Source organism: Tachypleus tridentatus, chromosome 8 (assembly GCF_004210375.1).
Source record: "Tachypleus tridentatus isolate NWPU-2018 chromosome 8, ASM421037v1, whole genome shotgun sequence".
NCBI lineage: Eukaryota > Metazoa > Arthropoda > Merostomata > Xiphosura > Limulidae > Tachypleus > Tachypleus tridentatus.
The window spans coordinates 89,839,801-89,863,343 of NC_134832.1; the positions used below are offsets into that span (position 1 = coordinate 89,839,801).

Here is a 23,543-nt window from a genome sequence, read left to right on the forward strand (position 1 = left end):
ACAAAGGTTGAGGACTTGTTTGAGATTCTTGACACTTTTATGTGTAAAAACAACTTAGACTGGACTCAGTACGTTGGTGTTTGTAGAAGTAAACAAAAACATCTCAAACATTTGAGCGCGTAAGGCGTGCGACTCGTAATCCGAGGGTCGCGGGTTCGCGCCCGCGTCGCGTTAAACATGCTCGCCCTCCCAGCCGTGGGGACGTATAATGTGACGGTCAATCCCACTATTCGTTGGTAAAAGAGTAGCCCAAGAGTTGGCGGTGGGTGGTGATGACTAGCTGCCTTCTCTCTAGTCTTACACTGCTAAATTAGGGACGGTTAACGCAGATAGTCCTCGTGTAGCTTTGCGCGAAATTCAGAAACAAAATAACAAAACGAATGTTTACAAGACGATTTTATTAACTTTTTTATAACAACTACAAACGGTACAGCTAAAAATCTGAAGTGTTGGTCACATCGCAAGTTGCCTGTCATGTAGATTTGTACTTATCTACAAACATACAACTGTTTAGTATATATTTGTGTAACAATTTTATTTAAACAAATCGTTCCAACTTCTAATATCGGCTGCTAGAGAACAAAAATGGCGGCAAGGCATGTTCTTTTAACTGGCAATCCAGGTATATGTTTTATTTTGTGTGGTTACTAATGGTTGTTACGTGTGAATTAAAGTTTATTGTGTGATATAAATGAGACTACCGTCGTTAATACTAGTACTAAGGAGAAGAAAGGTCCACCTTTCGAAATCGCACAACTTATAATATTTTTATGATTTTATTATTGAGTACTACTACTGTTACTACGTGATAATGATATTGATACGAAGTAAAACTACTGAGTAATGTTTAACTTAAAGAGAAAAGTTACAACCTGAAAATGACCTAAGAAGGTCGAAAAGTTGTTATCTGCTGTATTAATAAAAGTGTTAACACCCATACCAGCCATCTTGAGATTCAGAAAAATTACAAGTTAATTAATACTTAGTAAAGCTAGTATTGTGTGATCATTCTTGAAGAAATATTTAAATCCATGCTTGTATTTACTTCTTGAAACGTATTGTTCTTTAAAAAGTTTTCAGTACAAGTAAATCAATGCAATATCATAGATAAATTATGTAAACTAAAACTAAATATTCCAGTTTGGCGTGACTATTTTGAATAGAAAGATTATTGCCTCTTTTGACTTGTGCCTCCCAGTGGCACAGGGATATGTCTGCAGACTTCCATTGCTAGAAATCAGATTTTGATAAGTGTGGCAGGCAGAACTTCAAACAAAACTGAAAATTTTTTACGTGTACTTGACATCTATAAAATACACCCTCAGATTCTACTGGCTTTACTAGTACACTAGTACTATCAACAGAGCACTCAGTCATCAATGCTCTTGATAAATTAAGTGGATTCTCATATGTATTAAATGTGCGATTGAAGTTATAAGGTTGTTTACTGAATATTTACAAAATTTACTAGTTGAGTCAAGTCAGTTTGTATTTTCCCAACATCCTCATTACAGCTAGGAATATTTAGTAATTTAATACTGTTAACAAATTTTACATATTTATTGGATTAGTACAATAATATTTAGTACTAATAAATAATATAAACTAGCTAAAAATACAGATTTTAATACTTTTTAAGATTTGAGCATAATTCATGGATGTTCAAATAATAGAATGAGGAAAAAATATCAGGCTTAGAGTATATCATCTGTTAGCATTGTGAAGTATATATTCAAAGTTATAATTTATTTCATGCTAGAAAGAACTGCTAATCATGATGGTTGTGCAATATATAGAAAGTTCATGAATGTTAAGAATGAAGAAGTTGTGCGCAATATAACAACATAAAAGTTGTGAATATTTTTTATTGTCATTTGTATTTTTCACCTAACGAAACTAATCTTTAAATGTTTTAACAAATATTTCAAACTATTAAGCATTTCTTTCTTCACTGTAACTCAAATATTTGTAACAAAGTGGCAATTTTATTTTATTCAGAAAACTTTTGTGCTACATGTGTTTTTTGAGATGAGATTTTAAATGCATACAAACTACATTTTTAAATCATACTAACACATTACAAGCAAACCTGTAGTAAACAAGCTCTTCAGCAAATTTAAGAAACATGATATTTAAGATTTAAAAGCAAGGGTTTTGTTTGTCCATCTAGGCAATTTCATCTATTAAACTAGAACAAATTTGAAGCTATCTCATCATTCAACTATTTATCAAGCATTCCTTCAAACACAGTTCAGTTTACTATTTACTATATTTGAAAATAGCATGTTTGAAAGACTGTTTTTCAAGACTGATCACAATATTCCAAATGTGGCTTAACTGGTGACCTCTGACACCAGTTCACTAGTCAATTACTTGAAAAATATATTGCAAATGATTCGTACAGCCAATCCTTAAACTCTTCTAAAACCCTTGGGAGAGATATCTGTTGCAGGAGCTGTATTATATTTTTAAAACATAACAAGCTCTGAATTAACCCTGATTATCTTGTTTGATCTCACTATCAAGCACAGTTGTTCAGGATGAATATTGCTTAAAATTGCATTTGCAAAATTTAGAGGAAAAAATTAGATAACTCAACCATCTCATAATTGTCATCCCTCAAAGATGCTACTCCCATCATTCCGTCAATCCTATTTTCACAGATCATGAATCAAAGGCCATTTCAAGTAAGATTTAATTTCATAATTTCAAAGGAAAACATTTAAATGAATTTTCAATTTTAGCTTATCTGTCTCTTAATCTGTACTTTATGTTTACAAGCATCTCATGTATCAGTCTTTAATTTTCATCTGTTCTTTTATTAGCTATCAGTGACAAGATTACAATTTAAACAAGATAGTTATTAATTATTGACAAAATATCTGATTAACCTATTCACAATAATTCACATGTAGGTATGTTTAGTACTTTACAACAAAAATCTCACATGGTATCAGTCATTTTGTTTTGCTATGAAAATAATATTACTTTATTAGCTCTAGTGGCTATTAGTTGGCATAATTTGTATTCAAACTCAAGAAAAAAATCAGCTCAACAACAGTGGAAAATGTGTGTACATATGAACATAATAATCAACATAAGTGTGGTTGAGGATAGGGAAAGTGGAAGTGACAGAGATGATTCCTCATTATTAACATCAACACTTATTCTCTACATAGTTTCTAATGTGCTTATGAGTTGTTTGCCAAATTATTATTGCATTAGCATAAAGTGCTTCCATACTTAAGTAGGAAACACTAAGCTCATTTTAGAATTTCAGCAGTAAAATATCTGCAGTGATGCATATGATTAATTGTATGATGTAATATAACATTTGATGGATAACAAGTGGTCTTTTGGCTTAACATGGGTATCCCATTCATATTATCAAATATTCATCTTCCTCTATTCAGCTGTAACTTCCCAAGTATTCATCAAACCCACTCTTGAACTCTCCCAATCCTATTGCATCGTCCCAGTTGTAATAAGTAAGCTACTATCATTAATGCAATTTCAGTTTACTTCTACAAATTTTAAAGTAACAGTACCATCTGTTATTAGGTTGGAAACTGAAGAGACTCATATTTTCATATTAGCTGAGCCAGTAGTGAAAGCTGGCAACATTTATGAGGCAAATAGAAACCAGGTTAGTTTCATAAAATGTTAAGCAGAAACTGTTCTTGCATCACAATCACAAAACTTTTAATTTTATGAACCAAACAAGTATACATGAGTGGAAAATGCAACTGAGTGTGTGAGGAACATTGTAATAAGAAACTTTGTATATTTCAGTGAGCCTTCAGAAAGTTATATACTTCGTTAGATATACTGATATTGGTGAAGATGTACAATAATGTAAATCAAAAGTACTTAGATCTAATGAAATATTTTGATAACTCTCCTTGATAGGTGTTTTAATAAAAAAAAGTGTTTAACATTAAAAAATGTGAAGTGAATATTGAGTTCTTTTAGAAAAACTGAGGTTGCTGATGACTATTTAATAAATAACCAATTAAAATTGACACTCAGTTGATAAAGTTTAAAATGACTTTTTAGAAAAGTAATATTCACTTACAATACTAAAATTATTTTAATTCAAGTTTAATGAGATAATAAGAGAATAAGATCATGTTTTAAACAATATTAAATTTAAATACTTATGCTCAAACACAAATTATGTCAACCTAGTTTGATAATTTTTGTAATCTGTTTTTTAAACAAAAATTAAACTTGTGTTATACTGTTTTATATTAACATAGCTAATTATTAAATTATTATTTGTAACCTAGTTTGTTACTCAGAATTTTCTACTATACTTCTGTCAGGTGTTATTGTTGGTGCTGCCCTTTGTATGCTAAGTTTTTCTTCATACTTGCCACAGTCCTTCTGCTCCCTCCTAATAAAATCAAATATTTCCAACACGTGTCTTATGCAAATCATCATATGTCATTTCATCACCAACAGGAGTGGGATATACATGATGCATATAATTCCCTCTGTACTCCTCTACTGAACTATTACTTCTCATTTGGTAGCGATTGTGCTTGGATGTGTCCTTTTGTTTGTTTCAAGTTTCATTTTCAGCTTTAGTAAGCTCAGGAGGTGGTATTGATTTATTTCATTTCTAGTTTCTATTAAAATTGTTTCTTAACTTCACTTTAAACCAAGTTTATTTTAGTCACATTGTTATATATACTTTCAATTATCGGTTGAGTCTTTCGCATTACGAATTCCAAAGTTTATGTAACCACATAGAGGTCACACCTGCAACTAGTGCTGTGTCTCAGGTGCAGATGACCCGCTGGGGGATTTATCTTTGTTTATTCACTGGAAGATTTAACATTACATGTGTCAACCTCTGTCTCCGGATCTTGCATTACTTCCTTGCAAATAAGTTGAGCCTGTTCAGGTAGATAAGGACTATGATCACCTATTTTCTCTCTTCATCTTAATTTTGCCATGCCTTCCCGTGCCCTGTCTGAAGAGCCATTTAGGCCTAATATGGTCATTTTGGATTTTGTTTCTCAGGTATGTGAGGTTTTATCTTTTCACCTTATTTTCTAGAAACATTATCTATTCTTACTACATGACCAATTTTCTCATTCTTATTTGGTTTTTTTTCCTTCTGCCCAGATATGTGGGTACATGCTAACCAATTTGCCTAACAATTACTTAATGGGCTTCAAATCAGTTTGCTCTTGCATGTTATTGTATATATTGCCCTTTTCTGGACCAGCAGTTGTTAGGTCGAATTTGCTTGTATGTCTGACTCATGCTGAATTTTCCCACCTTTGTCTTGAGTTCACAATTTTTTTATGGTATATTTCTACCATCCATCTCCTATTTGAGGCTCTTTACTGAAATCCTGAGGGGGATTCCTGGTGACATCCTCTTCCTTTTTTTCTCCACATTAGTTTGTTTTTTATCTTTTGCTCTGTCTTTACATGTGCTTTTAGCTGTTCTTGAGACTTTGTAGATCAAGATGTAATCTTATCTTATGAGGCAGTATGTCTTTAACATTATTTCTGAGTCTTTGGAATCATAAGTTGTATCAGTACAACAACAGTTTACCCTTTTCAACTTTGTTGCTTGTTTGTCTCGGATGCTTTCAGGGAAGTACTTCTGTCATTACCTTGCACCAGTTCTGTCATCTAATCGGTGTGGAATTCTGTCTGATCTTGTAAGAAGATGGAAATACCATATCAGAAGTTATAATTATCCTGTATTGAAAATGTATTTCTGATAGGTATTAACATCTTTGACACATCCCACCCTTGATTCCCATTTTCTTCAGGTTTTTACATCTACTGCCATACCTCAAAGTGATATTTTGGTAAGGATGTATAGAGGGAGTCATTTGCATCACCTGAGAGACATGATGGAATAATTTAATTTTAGGAGTGGGAGGGGGGAAGGTTTGTAATGTATAAAGAAAAAACTTGCATATAGGAGATAGCACTGGATGAGAAAAGGGAAATACCTATATGAAATACATTTTCAGTATAGGAAAAGTATAACTTCCATCTATTTGGCAAAATTTGTAGGCCAAATGAGATATTTGGCAAAATGACTGAATTGGTTGGGTACCCATTACAGTAATGACTAATAGTACGTACCACCTGATCTGTAGCTTGTAATACAGAAATAATCTTTTCAAGAAATAAGTTTGGATTTGGACTTCCAAAGTTTAAACTTTACTTCCAATCACTTTTTACTTCCCATCTTTCCATTCTGATTTATTCCATTTAGTCTAGTTGCTTTGTGCCATAAAATGCCATCCAATCAGCCTCTCCATTCTACCTTGCAAACTGTTTAACCAAGTCCATTTTAAATGCTTGAATCAGGCCCAGTAGTTTTTGAGCTGTCAAGAGAAAACAAATCTAAAACTTTCTAGCCTGTTTTTGTAAATCCTGTTTCTTGTGATAGCCATGTAATGTTCTAAAAGCTTGTCTTGGTACTGTTATCTTACATATAGAAAATAGCCTAAATTGTATAATAAACTATATGCCCTCTTCTAAAATTGAATCCACGTAACAGGTTCATACAACTTAAGCATGATGTTGGGAATCTACTAAGAAAAGTTATATTAAAAAATATATTGAAACTAGCATAAAATTTAATAAAATAACTTTCAATATAGTTTTAGAAATTGTTTATATTGCAAATTCTTTTCACCTACTGATTTAGATAAGCAGACATCTTTTAATATTGTACCTCTTGAATTTCAAATAAAAAGTCTGTGAAGAAACATGCCAAACTAATTTGATGTGCTTACTTATGATATTGGTGAAAAAGTTAAAACATTGCGTTAATGATGTAAAGTAGATATTGTTGATAGGCATTATTCTGATTAGTAGAATGTTACTAGTGAAGTCTGAAGGGTTTATTTCTAGGTCCATTATTATTTATTTATTACTATGTCATTGATGTGAAATTCCTGACTTTTAAATTTTTCAAATTTTCTGATTTTGTAAAGTTATTTGTGAGGCTGATGCTGCTAAGAAAGCATTTTTCAAATTGGGAAGAACATTGAAAATTGTAATAAATTGGTAAGAACTTTGAGAATGGGTATTGTAACTAAAGTTATCTTTTATATGTGGAGAGCATTAGTGCTCTAGACAAGTATTGATAAAAGCATGAAACCAATAAAAATCTGAAAAATGTTAGCTTAAGTAAAAGCAATAGCTTTATGTATATTACTAATGAATTAGTATGTAAAATAAGGGATTAATTTTATTGTATGAAGGATTTGAAATGCTAGAAATGATGCAGAGAAGAATTTCCATAATAAGATTTTAGTATCAGAAAAAATTGAAGGAGTAGTCCTGATGGAAATTAATGGTGTCCTGTTGTCTTATTCATTTTCTTTAAGTATACAGATGTGGGTTGATGTTTATTTTTGGGAGTTTGGGTAAAATGTGAGTAAATGTAGTAGGTTGGAAGGCTCTGACTTGATTTTATGTTTTTAAATCTCACTTAATTTATTTGGTTTCAGTATATGTCAGTAAATAATACTAAGAGTAATTTTGTAGAGAAAGTTCTATTGTTAAACTGATTGTACTTTGAAATACATTATGTACTTTTTAAATGTTTGTATTATTTTAACTTTTATGCATTTTTCATTTTGTCTAAGGAATTGGAAAGACAACTGTAGTACAGAGGGTATGTGAAAATTTGAAAACATCTGGTGTAATGCCTCAAGGTTTTTACACTGAAGAAGTGAGGCAAGGAGGTAGGAGAATTGGTTTCGATGTGGTATGTTTAGATGGAGAAAGAGGGCCATTAGCCAGAGTCAGGTAAGATAGAAATTAATTTTATAATTAGATATACAGTATCTATATAATAATATGCTTGTTTGTGTGTGTGTGTGTGTTATGGAAATGGCATGCATATGCATATTTAGATTGTAATGTGCATGTATTATCATGACAGACAAGAACTGAGTATTATTATAATACTGATAGGCTGGCAGAGATCCACAAGACATTTGCACTTGGATTAGTGTCTCTATTGTTGTATTACTTTCCTTTAAATACAGAATTACTAGAATAATACAAATTAATGCTAATCTCAGACACTTAAATCTTGTCATACTATAATTCTGCTGTCAATACTTCTTATAAACATGCAGTAAAAATTTTACCCAGAAAAACAGTATGTGTGCCTGTCTGCTTGTCTCAGAGCTGAAAAGCTCAAGTAATGAATATGAAGGAATAATTTAAAAAAAAAGTGGTTATTAACCATTTAGTACAATAACATTAAAGTTTGAATTTTCAAAAAGATCTAATGTTAGGTTCTAGAATAACATTATAAGCTTATTAATAGATAATATTAAGTACAGTATAGTTCATTCGTAACTGAGATCAGGTATAAAACATACACAACACAGCATTAACCTATTTCTTTATCAAACTTAGGCCTTACATTAGTTAAGATTTTAGAAATATAAAGTACAACCTAAATACAAGTTGACTTGCACATTTTGGTGTCTGTTATTACATTTCATTTGCATTATTTTACAAATATTGTATTTAAAGAAATACTGTTGCATTAAAGATACTAATTTGACAGTTAATGTTTTACAGATATCTGCTACTAAGTAATATTGTTGAACTTATAGCTCAGAAACAGTATTAACCCTTTTGCAATGGGTTGTGGGTCAAAGACCATGTCATCGCATTTGTTGGCTTGAATTTAAAATTTTATTGAACTACTATTTTATGAATTTATGTTAATAAGATTAGGATCAAATTGTAGAGTATAATTCAAATTACAATATTATATATGAGTTAATTTCCCAATTTTAAAGTAAATATTAAAAGAACACACCTTAAAATATATTTTCTGTTGAAACATATGTTTAACCATCAACAAAGTTCTTACATATGCCTATAAATCATTGTTTGCCTAACTATTATTATATTAGCATTATGTGCTTCTTTACTTAAGTAACAGTGTCAGTTATTTGCATCTTTGGCATCTATTAAAACAAGAATAAACAAAGAATTTGGTCTTGTAGTATGGCAGTAGGAATTAAACTAAATCATCATCAGAAGAATTAGAAGTGGAGAAGTTTACTGACATTTCTTATAGGGGTCAAGTGTGTGTGTTTATGATATTTTACAGCATTATATTTAAAATTTAATCAAGCAACCTTATTATCAATCTGTGTCAATGAATTTTGGATAAAAACAGTTTATAAATCAAATTTTTGTGTTATCTAAGTTTTAATTCAAAAATACTACTCAGCACCATCAAGAGGTATTACTTAGCACTTACTACTGTGTAATTTCCTAGGCATGTCATAAGCTTTCATCAAATCTCCTGCCCCTACACATGTAAATATCTATTGTGCTAGTCTATGATGTAACCATCATTAGACTGTAGCTCTCCTCCAGTAGAATAATTATACATCCTTGATGTGCAGTAAACTCCCTGATCACTAGCATTGGAACATAGGCTCATTCTTTCCTCTAAACTGCTGGTCTCCAAATTTTTTTTTTATTATTTTTTTTACTTATTACTTTAATCTTTCATTACAATTTTTTGATGATATGAAAGAACAATATTGAATTTTAATATTATTGGTTAAAATTATTATTTAAATTATCTTTTTTTTATCTTTTCAGAAAAATGATTTGCCACTGTTAGGACTCATCCTATTGTTTAATCCAATGTACAGATTTCTTCAAGGTCATTATTAAGTCTGTGCTAATAAAATACTTGGCTGATTTTATTACTTGCTTAAAATAAAATGAACCACCACAACATTAATTTCATGGATTAATTTGATTATATATTGATATTCTCAATATCTGGTATCTCCCAAGGTTTTTTGATAGTCCTTCACAGATGTAACAAAATAATTTTATGGCAACTGAAGACACAAATAGTTTGTGATATAACTGCTATTGTGTACAACATGGCAGGCTCTATTCTGATCTCACATGCTGGATTTTCAAATTTTTGCATACGTTACTTCAGTTGTGCATACCCCATCTTATGTTTTGCTAGAATTGTTTTCATGCCTACATTTGTTTGTTGTTCCTTTTTCCCAACATGAATCAGGTAGTCCCACTTTCATACTTCACTGCTTATTTTATACAAATTAGCTGGGGTACCTGTACCGTGGACAGAAGTTATGTAAATTCATGATTAATGAAAGGTTATCTTAGGACATGAAAAGCTGTTTCCTTTATATGTAATTTAAAAAACAAACAAACCCAAAGGCCCATAAAAACAGCAAAACACAAAATGTTAAACTGCAACTTTGTATGTATCACCTCATGGACCCAACAAATGTTCATGCCAAATTTGGTGAAGATCCGTCAACATGAGCAAAGTAGTGGTAAAAAAAAAAAAACTTGCACAATTGAAAATTTGTGTGTATTTCCCCATGGACCTAATGCATCTCCATACCAATTTTGGTGAAAATCCATCCACATCCTGTGAATTATTTACATGGACATACAACAGATAGTAGTTATATTTATATAGTTGGCACCAGTGCATTTGATCTATGTGATGTATTTGTGACATCATATCTGCATCCGGACAGTGGAGAAAAATAAAATTCTCTGTGATGGGAAATAGAGGTGAAGCAGTAAAATCATAACCTCTGTTGCAAATCTACATACACATAGGATGAAAATTTCTCAAAGTTGTGGGTTGCACATCATGTAATAAAACAGTTTTTCCAGTATCATGTAAACTAGAGTTCCATTATAGTATATATGTCTTCTGTATTTCTTTTTTTCTTTTCAATTATGTTATTGTTGAATCTCAGACTTCCTTGTTGCTTTAGCCTCATTCACCAGAATTTTTTTTTTTTAACTTAGGAATCTTTTTCCTTTTCTCTAGTATTTGTTTTCATCTCTAACTTAAAATGTTTGTTCTTTCTCATGCTTCACATCCATTTAAAATCTTTCTATCACATTCTTATTAGCTTTACTGGGAGCAACTAACACATACCTGTTTTCCACATTGTCTTTAATTTTCTTTAGTTCTGTCTTAGTAACCTAGGTTTCTAGTTACTTCCCACAATCTCCTCTCCAGGACCTATCTTACATCTTTCCTTTGTGATGTGATTGTGAGGGTATATCTTATACATTGGTATCTTGAGCTTATGCAGCCCTGGCAGTCATCTCTTCTCACTTTGGATTCTTCCTTTAAGGACCAGTGGTATTCCATCAGGTATCTCATCATATACAGCATCATAAAGTCACCTTCTCTTCTGCTTCTTGGCTTTTTGTTACTATCTATAACCCTCCTGCCTTGTAAGTTGGCTGTCATAGGTTTTGGAGGAAATTTATTTCTGGAGCTTCTGCTGAGTTTCAACCCTGTAGGAATTCTGTTCTTTATCCACTGGTGTACTCTATTTGCTACAACATTAAATTCCTCAGGTGCTTTTTCAGGGTTTTTTTCCTACACCTTTCCCCTTCACCTTTGCCTCAAATGCTATGAGAAAATTCTTTAACTCTACATTGGGGTCTTATTTTAATATTTTTGTTTTTCACATAAAGATGGGACATTGTCGACCAAATACTGCTTTGTCTCACTTAACCCAACATTGGTCTTTCATTGGTTTCTGAAAAGAAGTTTCTCACTATTCAATGGATACTCTCCCAAGTAATGGATGACCAATTTTTGGGACTGTACACTTTCTACACATCCCAATTTGTCTACATACTTTTTGCTTCCTTTGATTTTTATGGTTGAACACTTGGTTCTCAGTCCTTTCATGCAAGTTGACTATGGCCTCATGCTTTTTTTCATTGGGTCCAATGGGTTTTTCATCAGAGGTTACATTCTTGAGGTCAGTTATACCACTACTCTGTGGACATAGGCCTCTGCATGCACCTTCCAGCTTGGCTACCACTACTGCAACTCCCTTCTTTCTCATGAGCCATATCATTTGTGCTGGCTGATTTGGCTCTCCATTTCAGTTTCGACCAGCCACTCTGTATTTTCTGACTTCCTTAAGTTTCTAGTTCCTCTTGGGTATACCCACACACATCTCTTTCAGTAATTTCATGCCTGTCAGTGCAGGTGTGTCCAGAGATACAATGACTTGTTTTCAACCTCTCACAATCATGGTGGCTCACTTGGTCCCACACAACCCCAGATGTTCGCTTCTCTGACCTTACCCAGACTGACATTTGTTTGGAGACTGAGCTCAGCAGTTAGCCTGTAGGCTCCTTCAACTTACATTTCTGGGTTTTCACATCTATGGTGAATGTATCACATATTACACTGTGTGTCTGACACTAATAAATCCTGTGACCACACCTTTTCACTGTTTCTATTCTATTGGGGTGCTACTCCTCTGGACATCTCTCCCCTTTCTAGCATCTGGTCTCCTGGAACTTGATTCCTCTGTTTATATGTCATTAAGATGGTAGCTACATGCAGCCCTGCCATCACCATCTGTCTCATTTGGTTTTCTTATGATTCATTCAGACACCTTTGTTTTTTCCCTTACAGGAAGATTCCATCTTACAAGATTTCTTTTTGCCCAGCTCTGGAGTTTTTGCTTTGTGTTCAGGACCTTCGTATTTAGTTGTTGTTTGGTCATGTCTCAAGAGCTCAGGCCCTGGCAGTAAATTGACTATCTCTCTCCTTTCTGAGGTTCTTCACCAAAATCCTGAGGAGCTTTCTGGTGAAGAATCTCAGAAAGGAGGTGGATGTTAGATAAATACTATAATATATATGTGAAGGTTGGTGATGTAGTAAGGAAGTACAAAGTATACATTTTCTCCATCTGACTTATAAGATCCCAACAACAGAGAAACCAGGTATGCAAAGGCAGATGTGACCTTTACCTGCACGTGTTTACTGGCATCTTACCTTCATGATTTAAGTATGGTCCCATTTATTGGTGTTGCATATTTGACACAGTCTGCGAGTTCTTGGAGTCATGAGTTCTATCAGTACAAAAAGTTTATCCTTTCCAGTCTTGTTGTCCATTCCCTTCTCAAACCTTACCTGACACTTCTTTGGCAATGCATATCACACTGCTCACAGTATCTGTTGGATTTAAATTGTTGACTTTCTTCATCCATAGCATCCCTTTGTTAACAGTCATATGGTTCTTCAAGTTTAATTGGAAGGATTCATGATTCTGTTCTTTTCTCACTTTCTGCATCTCCTTTGCCCATTACCTTCCCTCCACCTCCAATGACTAGCCAGTGTCTGTTGGCAGTGATTCAGGACATACTATCTCAGCATTCTATCAAACCTATTCTACATACTTTCCCAAGTTTATATTTCAGACTCTTTGTTCCCATAAAACCTGGAACTGGAGACCTGCTAATGTTTCATTCAACTGCTCCATTTTACTAAGGAGCCATTTCTTACCCTATAATAATAATTTTCTCCAGGCTTATGGATGCTACACATCCTTATCTCAATTTGATCTTGTTATTATCTTTGGTTTTGGGCTTGATTTCACTCCTTATGTTTTCTGTTGGGTGGTCAGAGATTTTGTTTGTCGTCTTCATGCTCTTGGGTTACAGTTCAACCATTATATGAAAGACTGGCTTCTTCTGGCTCATTCGAAACTGGAGTCAGCCAGCCGTGCTTGTCAACCCCTTCAAGTGGCTGCTTAGATGTTCTGGTTAATCAAATTAGAGAAGTCCTTTCTCTGTCCTATTCAATATCTTGTCCATTTATACTTGTTTTTTATTACACTTATCTTAGTTGGATTTGACATCTCCACTATGACTTCATTCCATGGAATTTTCTGTTTGCCACTTTTCAGCTCCCTCACTTTGGAATGTAGAATCATGGACCTCCATCTTTACAAATCCATATGTTTTTTTAGATATCTTTGCCACTATTCAAAACAAGCACACATATTACTAGAGTGTTTACAATACCTATTCTTTCATGCCATACTTTGCATCATCCACCAGATATTTTAATTAAAATGTGATATTATTTCTTATACAAAAGATGGTACATAAAACAACACAACAGACATCCAAATTTGTAATTGCCATCCTTACCAAGCCAAAAATACCTTTATTGATCCTCCAACTTTTTATTAATCATACTTACGTGCCAAAAATTATTACAGCAGACTTTCTACTTTGTAGTAGCTATCCTTACCAAAAGGGCCTGGCATGGCCGGGTGATTAAGACACTCGACTTGTAATCTGAGGGGCGCTGGTTTGGATCCCAGTCGCATCAAACATGCTTGCCCTTTCAGCCATGGGGGCATTATAATGTTATGGTCAATCCCACTATTTGTTCGTAAAAGAGTAGCCTAAGTGATGGTGGTGGGTGGTGAAGACTAGCTGCCTTCCCTCTAGTTTTACACTGCTAAATTAGGAAAGGCTAGTGCAGATAGTCCTTGTGTAGCTTTGTGCAAAATTCAAAACAAATCAAACCCTCACTTTCTACTTGTGAGGTTCCATTGCTTTGAAGGATGTGGTCTTCAACAACATCTCTGGTCTCCTTTGGTTGTGCACACCTGAGACCCCGTTGATGGGATCTTCAAGATGAATTGAACCTTGGTCAGGATCCCTTGGCAGTTTGCATTACCTTTGCTCACACCCTCATGGATAATCTTTGGTAATTAAACAAAGCCCATACTGTGGTGGGTGTTCTACTTCCTCTTGTGTGGATGTACTTCTGTTCAAAGATTCATCTCTTTGGGTTCTGGCTATTGTCAATGTCTTCAGCCAGGATTGATCCCAAAAATTTCTTAATGTTTATTATCCTATCTGATTACTTCATTGGGTGCTCTCTCTCATCCATGCCACTCAGAGTTGAGTTATTCTGGTCACTTCTTACTGGCCAGCTCAATCATGATCACCAGAATTGCAACAATAGCAACTTTTCCATACTGTTTCCTTTCTTTGTCAACCTTGATCACTAGTTATACATCCAGCCATTCATCCTAATGCCTGGTTTTTTTCATATCCTTGGCAAGAAGGACAGATTTCTCTTATGGAGTAAATTTCCTTTTGGCTTGTTCCATACATCCTTCTTTGATAGAGGTGTATCAGCACAAAAGGAAGGTCTACCACAGTTGATTGTTAATTTAGGGATTTCCCACTGACTGACCTACTGTGACTGAGTTTTTCACCTAGGTATTTTGATTGGGAACCACTCACTCTCGAGTTATAGGGCTACTTTATCTTATTCCACTCATTTTTTCCAATATAATTGAGTTTTTGCTTCCTCTCTCTTAGCCATGTTAATGATTTCTTTCTTGATTAGTCATCCCTCTCCTAGACAGCCTAGTCATTCAGATTGAGATATTAATGTGGTTTTCCATTCTTTTGCATAATTTCCATTTGAACATATATTGTGCTCCATGTTTCTATTTTCTCTTAAAGCATATTTTATTTTTCTCTTAGCCTTAGATGTTAAAAGTCTGATTTGTTTGCCATTTACCTTTTATGTATGTTTTATCACCATACCTCTCTTCTCCTTTATCCAGATCTTTCCTTCCACCCAAAGACCATTAGTTTTCTTTCTACTGAAATTTGTTCAGGGTGTCTTGTCATCAGATTTGACACCTCACCCTTTTCCTCACTTCTTGTTTTCATGAGCCATTAGAGGAAATCCTACAGTCATGCATTTGGACTACGTCTACTATGTTTATCTATGTCAGGTTTTCATTTTTTACCTGTGGTTGTTCTTCACGTTTCAGTGTGACTTTGATTTCATAGGTTTATGTTCCAAGTTTCATTTCCTTTTAAGGGCCCTTTTTTTCATTTATTATTTATATAGATCCCTCTCTGTGGCAAACGGTGCCTGATCAGGTATTTTTTAATTAGAAAACTGTAATGTACAGCCATTTTGATTTGTGTTTTTATTTCCATGACTTTGCAAAGCTCACTGCTTAGATGGAGTGTTCAACAAGATCACTTTTAGGTGAATAACCTCAAGAAACACTTGCTTCTTAAATTTGCCTATTTCAAACTGTACCATCCATCTACTGCATGAGTAAAACAGAAATGGATAGTTTCCTATTTCTGCCATGCCTTATATTGAATATTTAAATTGGTATGATCTGCTTTTTAAAATAGTGTTTCATTGTCATCCATTGCATTGTCTCAGGTGATGATGATGGCATTCTTCTGTATTTTACACGTCATTCTCACCCCTTTCTTCTAGTGAAATATGGGAATCCTTACGCTTCCCAGTTCCAAGTTATTGGGGTGGTCGACCTTGGAGGCATCCTCATAAAAGGGTTCCACATAGAGATGGCTATAACTATTCAGTGCAGAGTAGAGCAGTGGTGTAATGCGTTTTGTGTAGATAACGTGATATTTTCCAATATGTGTTATACAGTCACAAAGGAATTAGATGTCAAATTGCAATTCACCTCTCTAATTGGGAACCATCGTCCTACCACCTGTTAGATGTTGGTATTCTGTGGCTGCATTTTAGACTTAGAATAGAAGCAGTCACCATAATTCTTCACATGTGATCGTAGTCTTTGTGTGTTGTGGGTTACAGTGGAGGTAAGGGGGATGGTCAATTTTTTTGTTGATGGAGCTACTAGTCCACCCCCAAGGTTACCCCTTCATGGATATCACTTTCCAGCAACATAGGTTTTGGATGTAGTTGACTTACCAAGTATGGTCCATTGCACCCTAGCCACTCTACATGTAGAGGGACATCCATTGATTTACCCATTTTTATACAATGTAGGCTTGAGTTGCATATACATTTTGCTACTCTGCCAGAGTTCTCTCCTATGCATTTCTCATACAGGCAAAGAGTATACTTGGTTCAGAAATAGTGTTTTCCCTCTTTAACCTCTCATTTCCAGTGGTATCTCTATTTTAAGCTTTCAGGGGTTACTTCTGCTATTCCCTTGTATTCATTGTAGGATTATAGTTGATTTGTTGAGAAGTTGTTAGTTTCCTGAAAATGTATTTACAAGAGGAACATACCTCCTCTCACATTTCCCATCCTTTCTCTCCATTTTCCTTGGGTGTTTACATCTGTCAGAATTTGAAGTGATAGTTTGGGAGAGGTGTATAGAAAGAGTGGCATGCATTACATGAGTATATCGTGCTCTTATTGGTGGAGAAGTGATGCATGATGATTTGCAAGAGACACATGTGGGAATCATTTGATTTTAATAGTGGGGAGCAGTATACTTGTGGTATATGTAAAGAAATTTGTTTACATATTGGTGGTAGCACTGGATGAGAGTAGCTAATGTTGTGAGTAGAGTTAAGTACCTATCAGAAATATGTTTTTAGTATAAGAAAATTATAACTTCAGAGTTATTATAAGTATAGTTTTACACATTTTGAAGGTGTATCAAATTGACCTTTTTCATACAGAAAGAGTTATTATTTATATACAGGGTGTTTGGAAAGTCACTGTGCACTTATATTTATTAACAGACATGTTTCAATATAGAATACAGGAGTTAAATATGAATGACAATTATAAACAATGTTGAAAGTGACCCTGTTGGCATCAATACAGGCTTGGATCCTTCTTATTTTGTTTCTAAACACTGCTATCAGTTGCTGGCTTGAAACAGACTGAATAACATATGGTTACAAAACTGCACAGTGACTTTCCGAACACCCTGTAGAAACAAAATGGTCTTACTTGGTTTTATATTAGTCAGTTGTAGGTTGTATATCTGTCTTTCCTCCAGTGAAGAGTTTACAGTGTCAAGTTCCTACTTAATTTTGGTAATCTGTGAGCATAGCATACAAGTCTAAGACATCATAATATTAATACAATATTTAAAGAATTTTTCCTTGTTTAATATTTTTATGTAATTCTTTTTAGTGAATTTGTCCGAGATTCAGTTGTAAAAGGCCCAAAGGTTGGCCAATATATTGTGGAGTTGTCATCCTTTGAGAAATTGGCCCTTCCAGCTCTACAATCTGGAGTAAGTAAAGAAACCTCTGTCAAAGAAATGTTAACATAAAAATATGTAGATAACAAACATCCAACTTTTAAATTTGCCATATTTTAATCCTAAATTATGCTCCAACACATAAACTCACACACTTCATATAGTATATATGTTTTTATGATAAGGTACTTAATCAACGAAATTAATTTTTGAATAGTACTTGAGATTAAATTCTGTATTTTTTTAATTTACAGTGTAGTTACAAATAATTAAAAAGCACTATATTTTTTGTTTAAAATTTGAAGTGAAAATTATATGGTAACTTGAAGTTTAAGGCCCATCTTATTGTCATAATATTTGTGCATGTATGCACATTTGTAAATTATTAATCTGCCCAGATCTAGCCTGTGTGCGTGTGTGTGTGTGTACATACACACATAAATGAAACAATAAGAAAATGACTTTAATTATATATATTACTTTAAATTAAAAAGAAATAAATAAAAACCGCATGTACGTATAATAATATACTGTTTTTTTATCATCAAGGATACTCTCAAATTTTATAATAAAGCTTTCTCGAACGAGGCCTACTTAATAATATAAATCTTTGTTGTTTTTTTTACTTTAAAGCTTTCAAACTTCTTCAGTATGCAAAACTATGTAAAATTTAAATGTAGTTTTAAATTTATTAGTAAAATTATCTTATCATTTTGAGAAGAATGCTAAAAATGGAAATACTTGGAAACAAACAGTTCTGAAGCAGACCTCAGCAAATCCTGGGTACCAAATTACTGTGACAACTAAAAACTTTCATCATGATGTCTAGTATTTTCTCCCATTTTGTCTGTGCTAAATAGAACTCGAATCTAGAACAATTCTGGACTCTTGGAAGAAGTCTAGAACTATTTTCACATTTTTTTAAGCCCTAAATCAAACTGTTTTAGGATTTTAAGATGGATTCAACACTTCATGTTTTCTCAGTAATGAAATTCTTCAGCTGTACAACACATTACTAATCTTTTGCCATTTTTTTTCTTTTTTTCTCAGTTCAACCAATTAATGTGCATTTTATACTCAGGTGGGACCAAAGGCAGTTTAGGCAATACTATCAAGTGGTCATTGATATCGTGATCACTGGCATGCTTTTGTTGCTGGGAAAGTATACACTGTGGCTTCGATTATATGTGCTGGTCTGGGGAAAGCAAAAAATTATGAATAATAGAAAGGGAAGATAATCCAGGGACTAGTGTATCTTATTAGCTATCCCACTGTTTAACTAAATTTTTTCAGTATATTAATTTCCTTGTTTTCCATTTTAATCTTTTTATTGTCATTTATTCACATTATCAGGAACTGTTTATAAAGTCACTATAATCATAAAATCCAAGTAACAGTCAGTCAGCCATTCTTGATTTTTCTCAATTTCATGAGTTACACAAGTCCCATTTCACTTTTCTTTCTATAATACTTTGTCTTTTGATTGTGTGTTCCTCTTCTAGTGTAATTTATCTGCTAACATGTGCATAAATAGCTCTTTAGTTTTAACACTTTTTTTTATCTGCAGTCTACATGAAAGTGCATTCACACCCTGTCAATGACTATGAAAAATAAATCAAATGTAAGTCTGTGTTTTGAAATTCTTACAAAAAAAGGCATTTGTTGAAACAAACTGAAGATACCAATTATCTGTAGGAAAGAGGACAATGCATACTGAAAGATTTCCCCTCACAACCTAAAATGTATTTGTGGTTAAAAAACATTTACTGTGCAGTGTAGAACATCAGACAACAACTAAAATTGAGGGAAATCTCTAAAAATTCTTACTGTTTAATTTATGTATTTTTGTATACTAAGACTTTAAATCACTAATCAAATAAAGGTAACCAAGGTACGAATATTTTGTATTCCTGTCTTAACAGCAAAAAGTAAAATAGACAAGGCTAGGCTTGAGCTGGCTGACTTTAATTGGAACGCACTCCACATCCTGCATGTGAAAATCCCAGGTATCATGCAACATCTGAATTTGCACTGCATTTACTGAGCACAATTTCTTTGAAATATGTAATTTATTGTCTAGATTTGTTATGGTACAATTGTTTTGAAAAGTTATGGGGAAAAGAGAAAACTGCAGATAATAGAGGATTGAGGATAACAAAGGTACATATAATCAAGGCATTAGTGTAGCCTCCATTTTTTTGGTAGAAACAGATGTGAAGTTAGATTAGGTACATCTAACTCTTGAATTTTAGGTCTTGCTCCTAGATCTGAAAATATTTGTCAATGCTTGTTCTAAAGTAGAGTATTTTTTTCCATAGTACACTTACTAATGTGTTTGTTAACAGTTAATAGGTTATTATTTGCAATTTCAACATGAAATTTGTGTAAATTTTTAACAAGTGTAAATTTTTTGTTTCTCAAACATATATTTGCTTACAACAAATACAAGGTAATACACAAATAACATTATATGTATTATAACTAAATCTAGAACTTATAAAAAATATTTTCTGCCCAGTAGGGCTTGTAATATATTTAGTATATGTAATATAACTTTCCCACAAATATAACAATTTGGTTTATTGAAGCAAAAAATACATACATACAGAGACACATACAGGCTGGAGCTTGGCATGTTGATAACACATGCCTACAAATTTACACTTCATAAAAATTGGTTTCGGTTTTAATAACAAATTTTTCATAATTCTGCTATGCAGATTTCTAAAATAATATTAATTTTTTTCTATCATATGAATACTTTTTACAAATTAAGAAGAAAGAACGTTACTTAGATCAAATTATTATTTTGTTTACCACAATGAACACTTTTATTATTACGTTTGTTAATAAAAATGCAAACAAGTTTAAGAAAAGGGAAGAACATTGATGTCAAACAAATTGCATTCTCATTCATCCTGATTCTTTTTAGGAAATCTGTGTCTTTTTGTCTCAAAACTATGTGTTGTGGTTTTTCTTTTGTGTACTGCATCTGGAGCATCTCATTTCAATGATGAGCAGTAATCAGCCATCATACATTGTTCCACCTTTCCTGATACTTCCTCTACACTTCTCTGATGTCTTGATAAAATTTTCCAGACATTACCATTTGAGAACAATTTATATTATCATTTCTCTTGACATCAGATTCAGAATAATGTGAAACTATATCAAAATCTCTGGTGGAGTAGGTATAAGTACATCAGGTCCATGAGCAATAGATTTTGTAGCAGGTTGAGGATTTGCATAAGAAATTTCATTTTTATTTCAAATGTTGTAGTCTTGCATGTTACATGAGAAAAAATAAAGTCATCTATGTGGTTTCGAGGCTCATGCCAGACAATTAGAATTCTAAAAGGCAAAGACTTCTTACCTTTAGCCCATTGGCTCAACTCTTCAACACAAATGTAAACTTTGTGCAGAGCTCATGATTTATCTAGATACCCAAGTTTTATTCCAGAATACACATAATATGCTTTTTTGATGAATTCTGTAATGTTTAGCCATTGTTTCTTCACAACAAATTTACCACAAATATAACAGAATATGTTTTGGTCATTTGGCAACTTAATGTTGCCATAGCAACAAATAAATAATATAAAAAAGAAAAATAATGTCAAAGTGCAAAGACAAACAAATACGATTCAAACATGGCACATCATGTGATCTGTTAACTGTTTATATATTTGTGGTGGGTCCTAGAATGATTGATAAGACTCTCACAGTACAGTTGGTTCAGAGAAATCTATAGCCAGTGGCTGTCAGGATTTTAAGAATAACAAAATATGACTTGATTTCACTTAAAATTATTCACTTTTGTAAAAGTAATGTAATTTTTTTGTGTGAAAAATCTGTACATCATGGAGAAAAATGATATTTTTGAATTCTGTGTACAGGAATTATTGTAGAAGATATAAAACTTTCAAGACAATAAAACTATTGCAGGTGTGCATAATTTAACCAAAGATTGTGGTTCTGATTAGTACTATTTTTGAATTATTGCAATAATAATTTAATGTCATGAAAATGTTATAAATCAAAAAGAAGGCAACTGGCTGGCAGCATTCACTTCCACTCTGGCTACTTAAATGTTTAAAGAATATTTATTCATACTTACTCAGTTTAAAATGCTGACTATAGTAAGTATAGTGAAAGTATAGTGTTATATAAATTTAAATTTGCTTTTATTTTAATATTTTGTTGTGATTCTAATTTTATTTGTGAACCATATTATTTAATGTATTAGAAACAGGTATGGATCTAGAGAAGAGGTTGTGCCACTGTCACTAATTTTGAACTGCTGACTTTTGTTGGTTATAGGGGTATGCAAGTACTCATTTATTAATAATTTGTAATCCATTAATGAGTACAGTGACAAAGCAATGAGCAAATGTCACTAACTGTCCATTTGTAATACAGACACTTTTACTTTTGAGTAACTTCTGTTACATCTGTTTATAGCAACAAGGTTGTAGGTTCATAATTCTGGATGAAATTGGAAAAATGGAGATGTTCAGTGAATGCTTTAAACAGTCTGTACGAGCTAGTTTTAACCTTAGTGGTGTATCTATTTTGGCTACCATTCCTGTGGCCAAAGGAAAGCCTCTACCATTAGTTGAGGAGCTCAGGAACAGGAAAGATGTCACTATAATTACAGTATGTATTCACAAGATACTTGTTAAGTAAGTGTAGTTAAGTAGTAAAATACTGTTTAAAGATAAACTGAGCTTAAATAATTAAATTCTGTCTAAATGTGCTTTATAAATTAAAATACAGTATTATAATGTTTTTATTACCCATTGTTTAACAATACATTTTGATTTGACAATGGTTTTGTTTTAAAGCATTATTCTGAATACAAATATTTTTCTTACATAATGTATTTAGAAATAAGACAGTTTATTTAAAATGTGTGCTATGCAAGCCAGGATAATAAAGATAATGAGTTTTAGCTAAATAGTACTGTTTTATAATTGTTTACGTAAATGAACTACTACAGTTTTATTAAGACTGTTTTAGAAGCTACGTTTTGACACTTATTTCATATGTTTTGATGTTAATGTTGTCTTACAGTTAGCAATGTAAAATTGAAATATTAAAGTTAAAAATAAATTTGTTTTTTATCTTTTTATTTACAAAGTTACTGAATTTTCTGTTGATTTATAAGAGGAAAACATTTGCTTAATTGATGCATGCCTGTTATCTTACCATAGGTAACTCGTGATAACAGGGACAGCCTTGTTCAAGAAGTGACCAATCTTCTTCTTAACACAGCTTGAAACAAATGTGACCATAAACTTTTCTTTGAGGAATTTAATGAATGTATTGTTTGTATATACACTTGTAAATAAAAGTGGAAAAAAGCATTTCCATATATCTTGCAATGAAAAGTAATGGTCTGTTTAACTCGTTTAATTATATTATTACACTTCTGTACTAATACACCTAGCCATTAGTGAAATCTGATCAGTTACTTATTTGATTTTTAATGGATTATGTTCAACAAATCAAATGAGGCTGATCTTCCTATATTCTCCATGTTTTGATTTTTTTTAAGGTTATACTCCTTTAATATGAGAGTCATTTTCAGGTACAATAATTTAAGATTAAGGTACTTTTTAAATCCTAAATTGTTATACACAAAAATTTAACATTTACTTAATGTGATACAAAACTTTTAACAAGTTAGAAATATGAT

The 23,543-nt window shown here is 32.8% G+C and overlaps 1 protein-coding gene across 2 annotated transcripts; it reads left to right on the forward strand.

Moving 5' to 3' along the window:
• Positions 1 to 464: 464 nt before the first annotated feature.
• Positions 465 to 23,235, forward strand: LOC143222901 (cancer-related nucleoside-triphosphatase-like). Of its 2 annotated transcripts, none has more exons than XM_076450063.1 (5): positions 465 to 622; positions 7,634 to 7,796; positions 17,776 to 17,878; positions 22,307 to 22,527; positions 23,059 to 23,235. In XM_076450063.1, the coding sequence occupies exons 1-5, from the start codon at positions 586 to 588 to the stop codon at positions 23,060 to 23,062; spliced, it is 528 nt and encodes a 175-aa protein (XP_076306178.1). In that variant the 5' UTR covers positions 465 to 585; the 3' UTR covers positions 23,063 to 23,235. The 2 variants fall into 2 exon arrangements, with proteins under 2 accessions (XP_076306178.1, XP_076306177.1); XM_076450062.1 differs by having other exon boundaries at positions 22,307 to 22,501.
• The last annotated feature ends 308 nt before the right edge of the window (positions 23,236 to 23,543 follow it).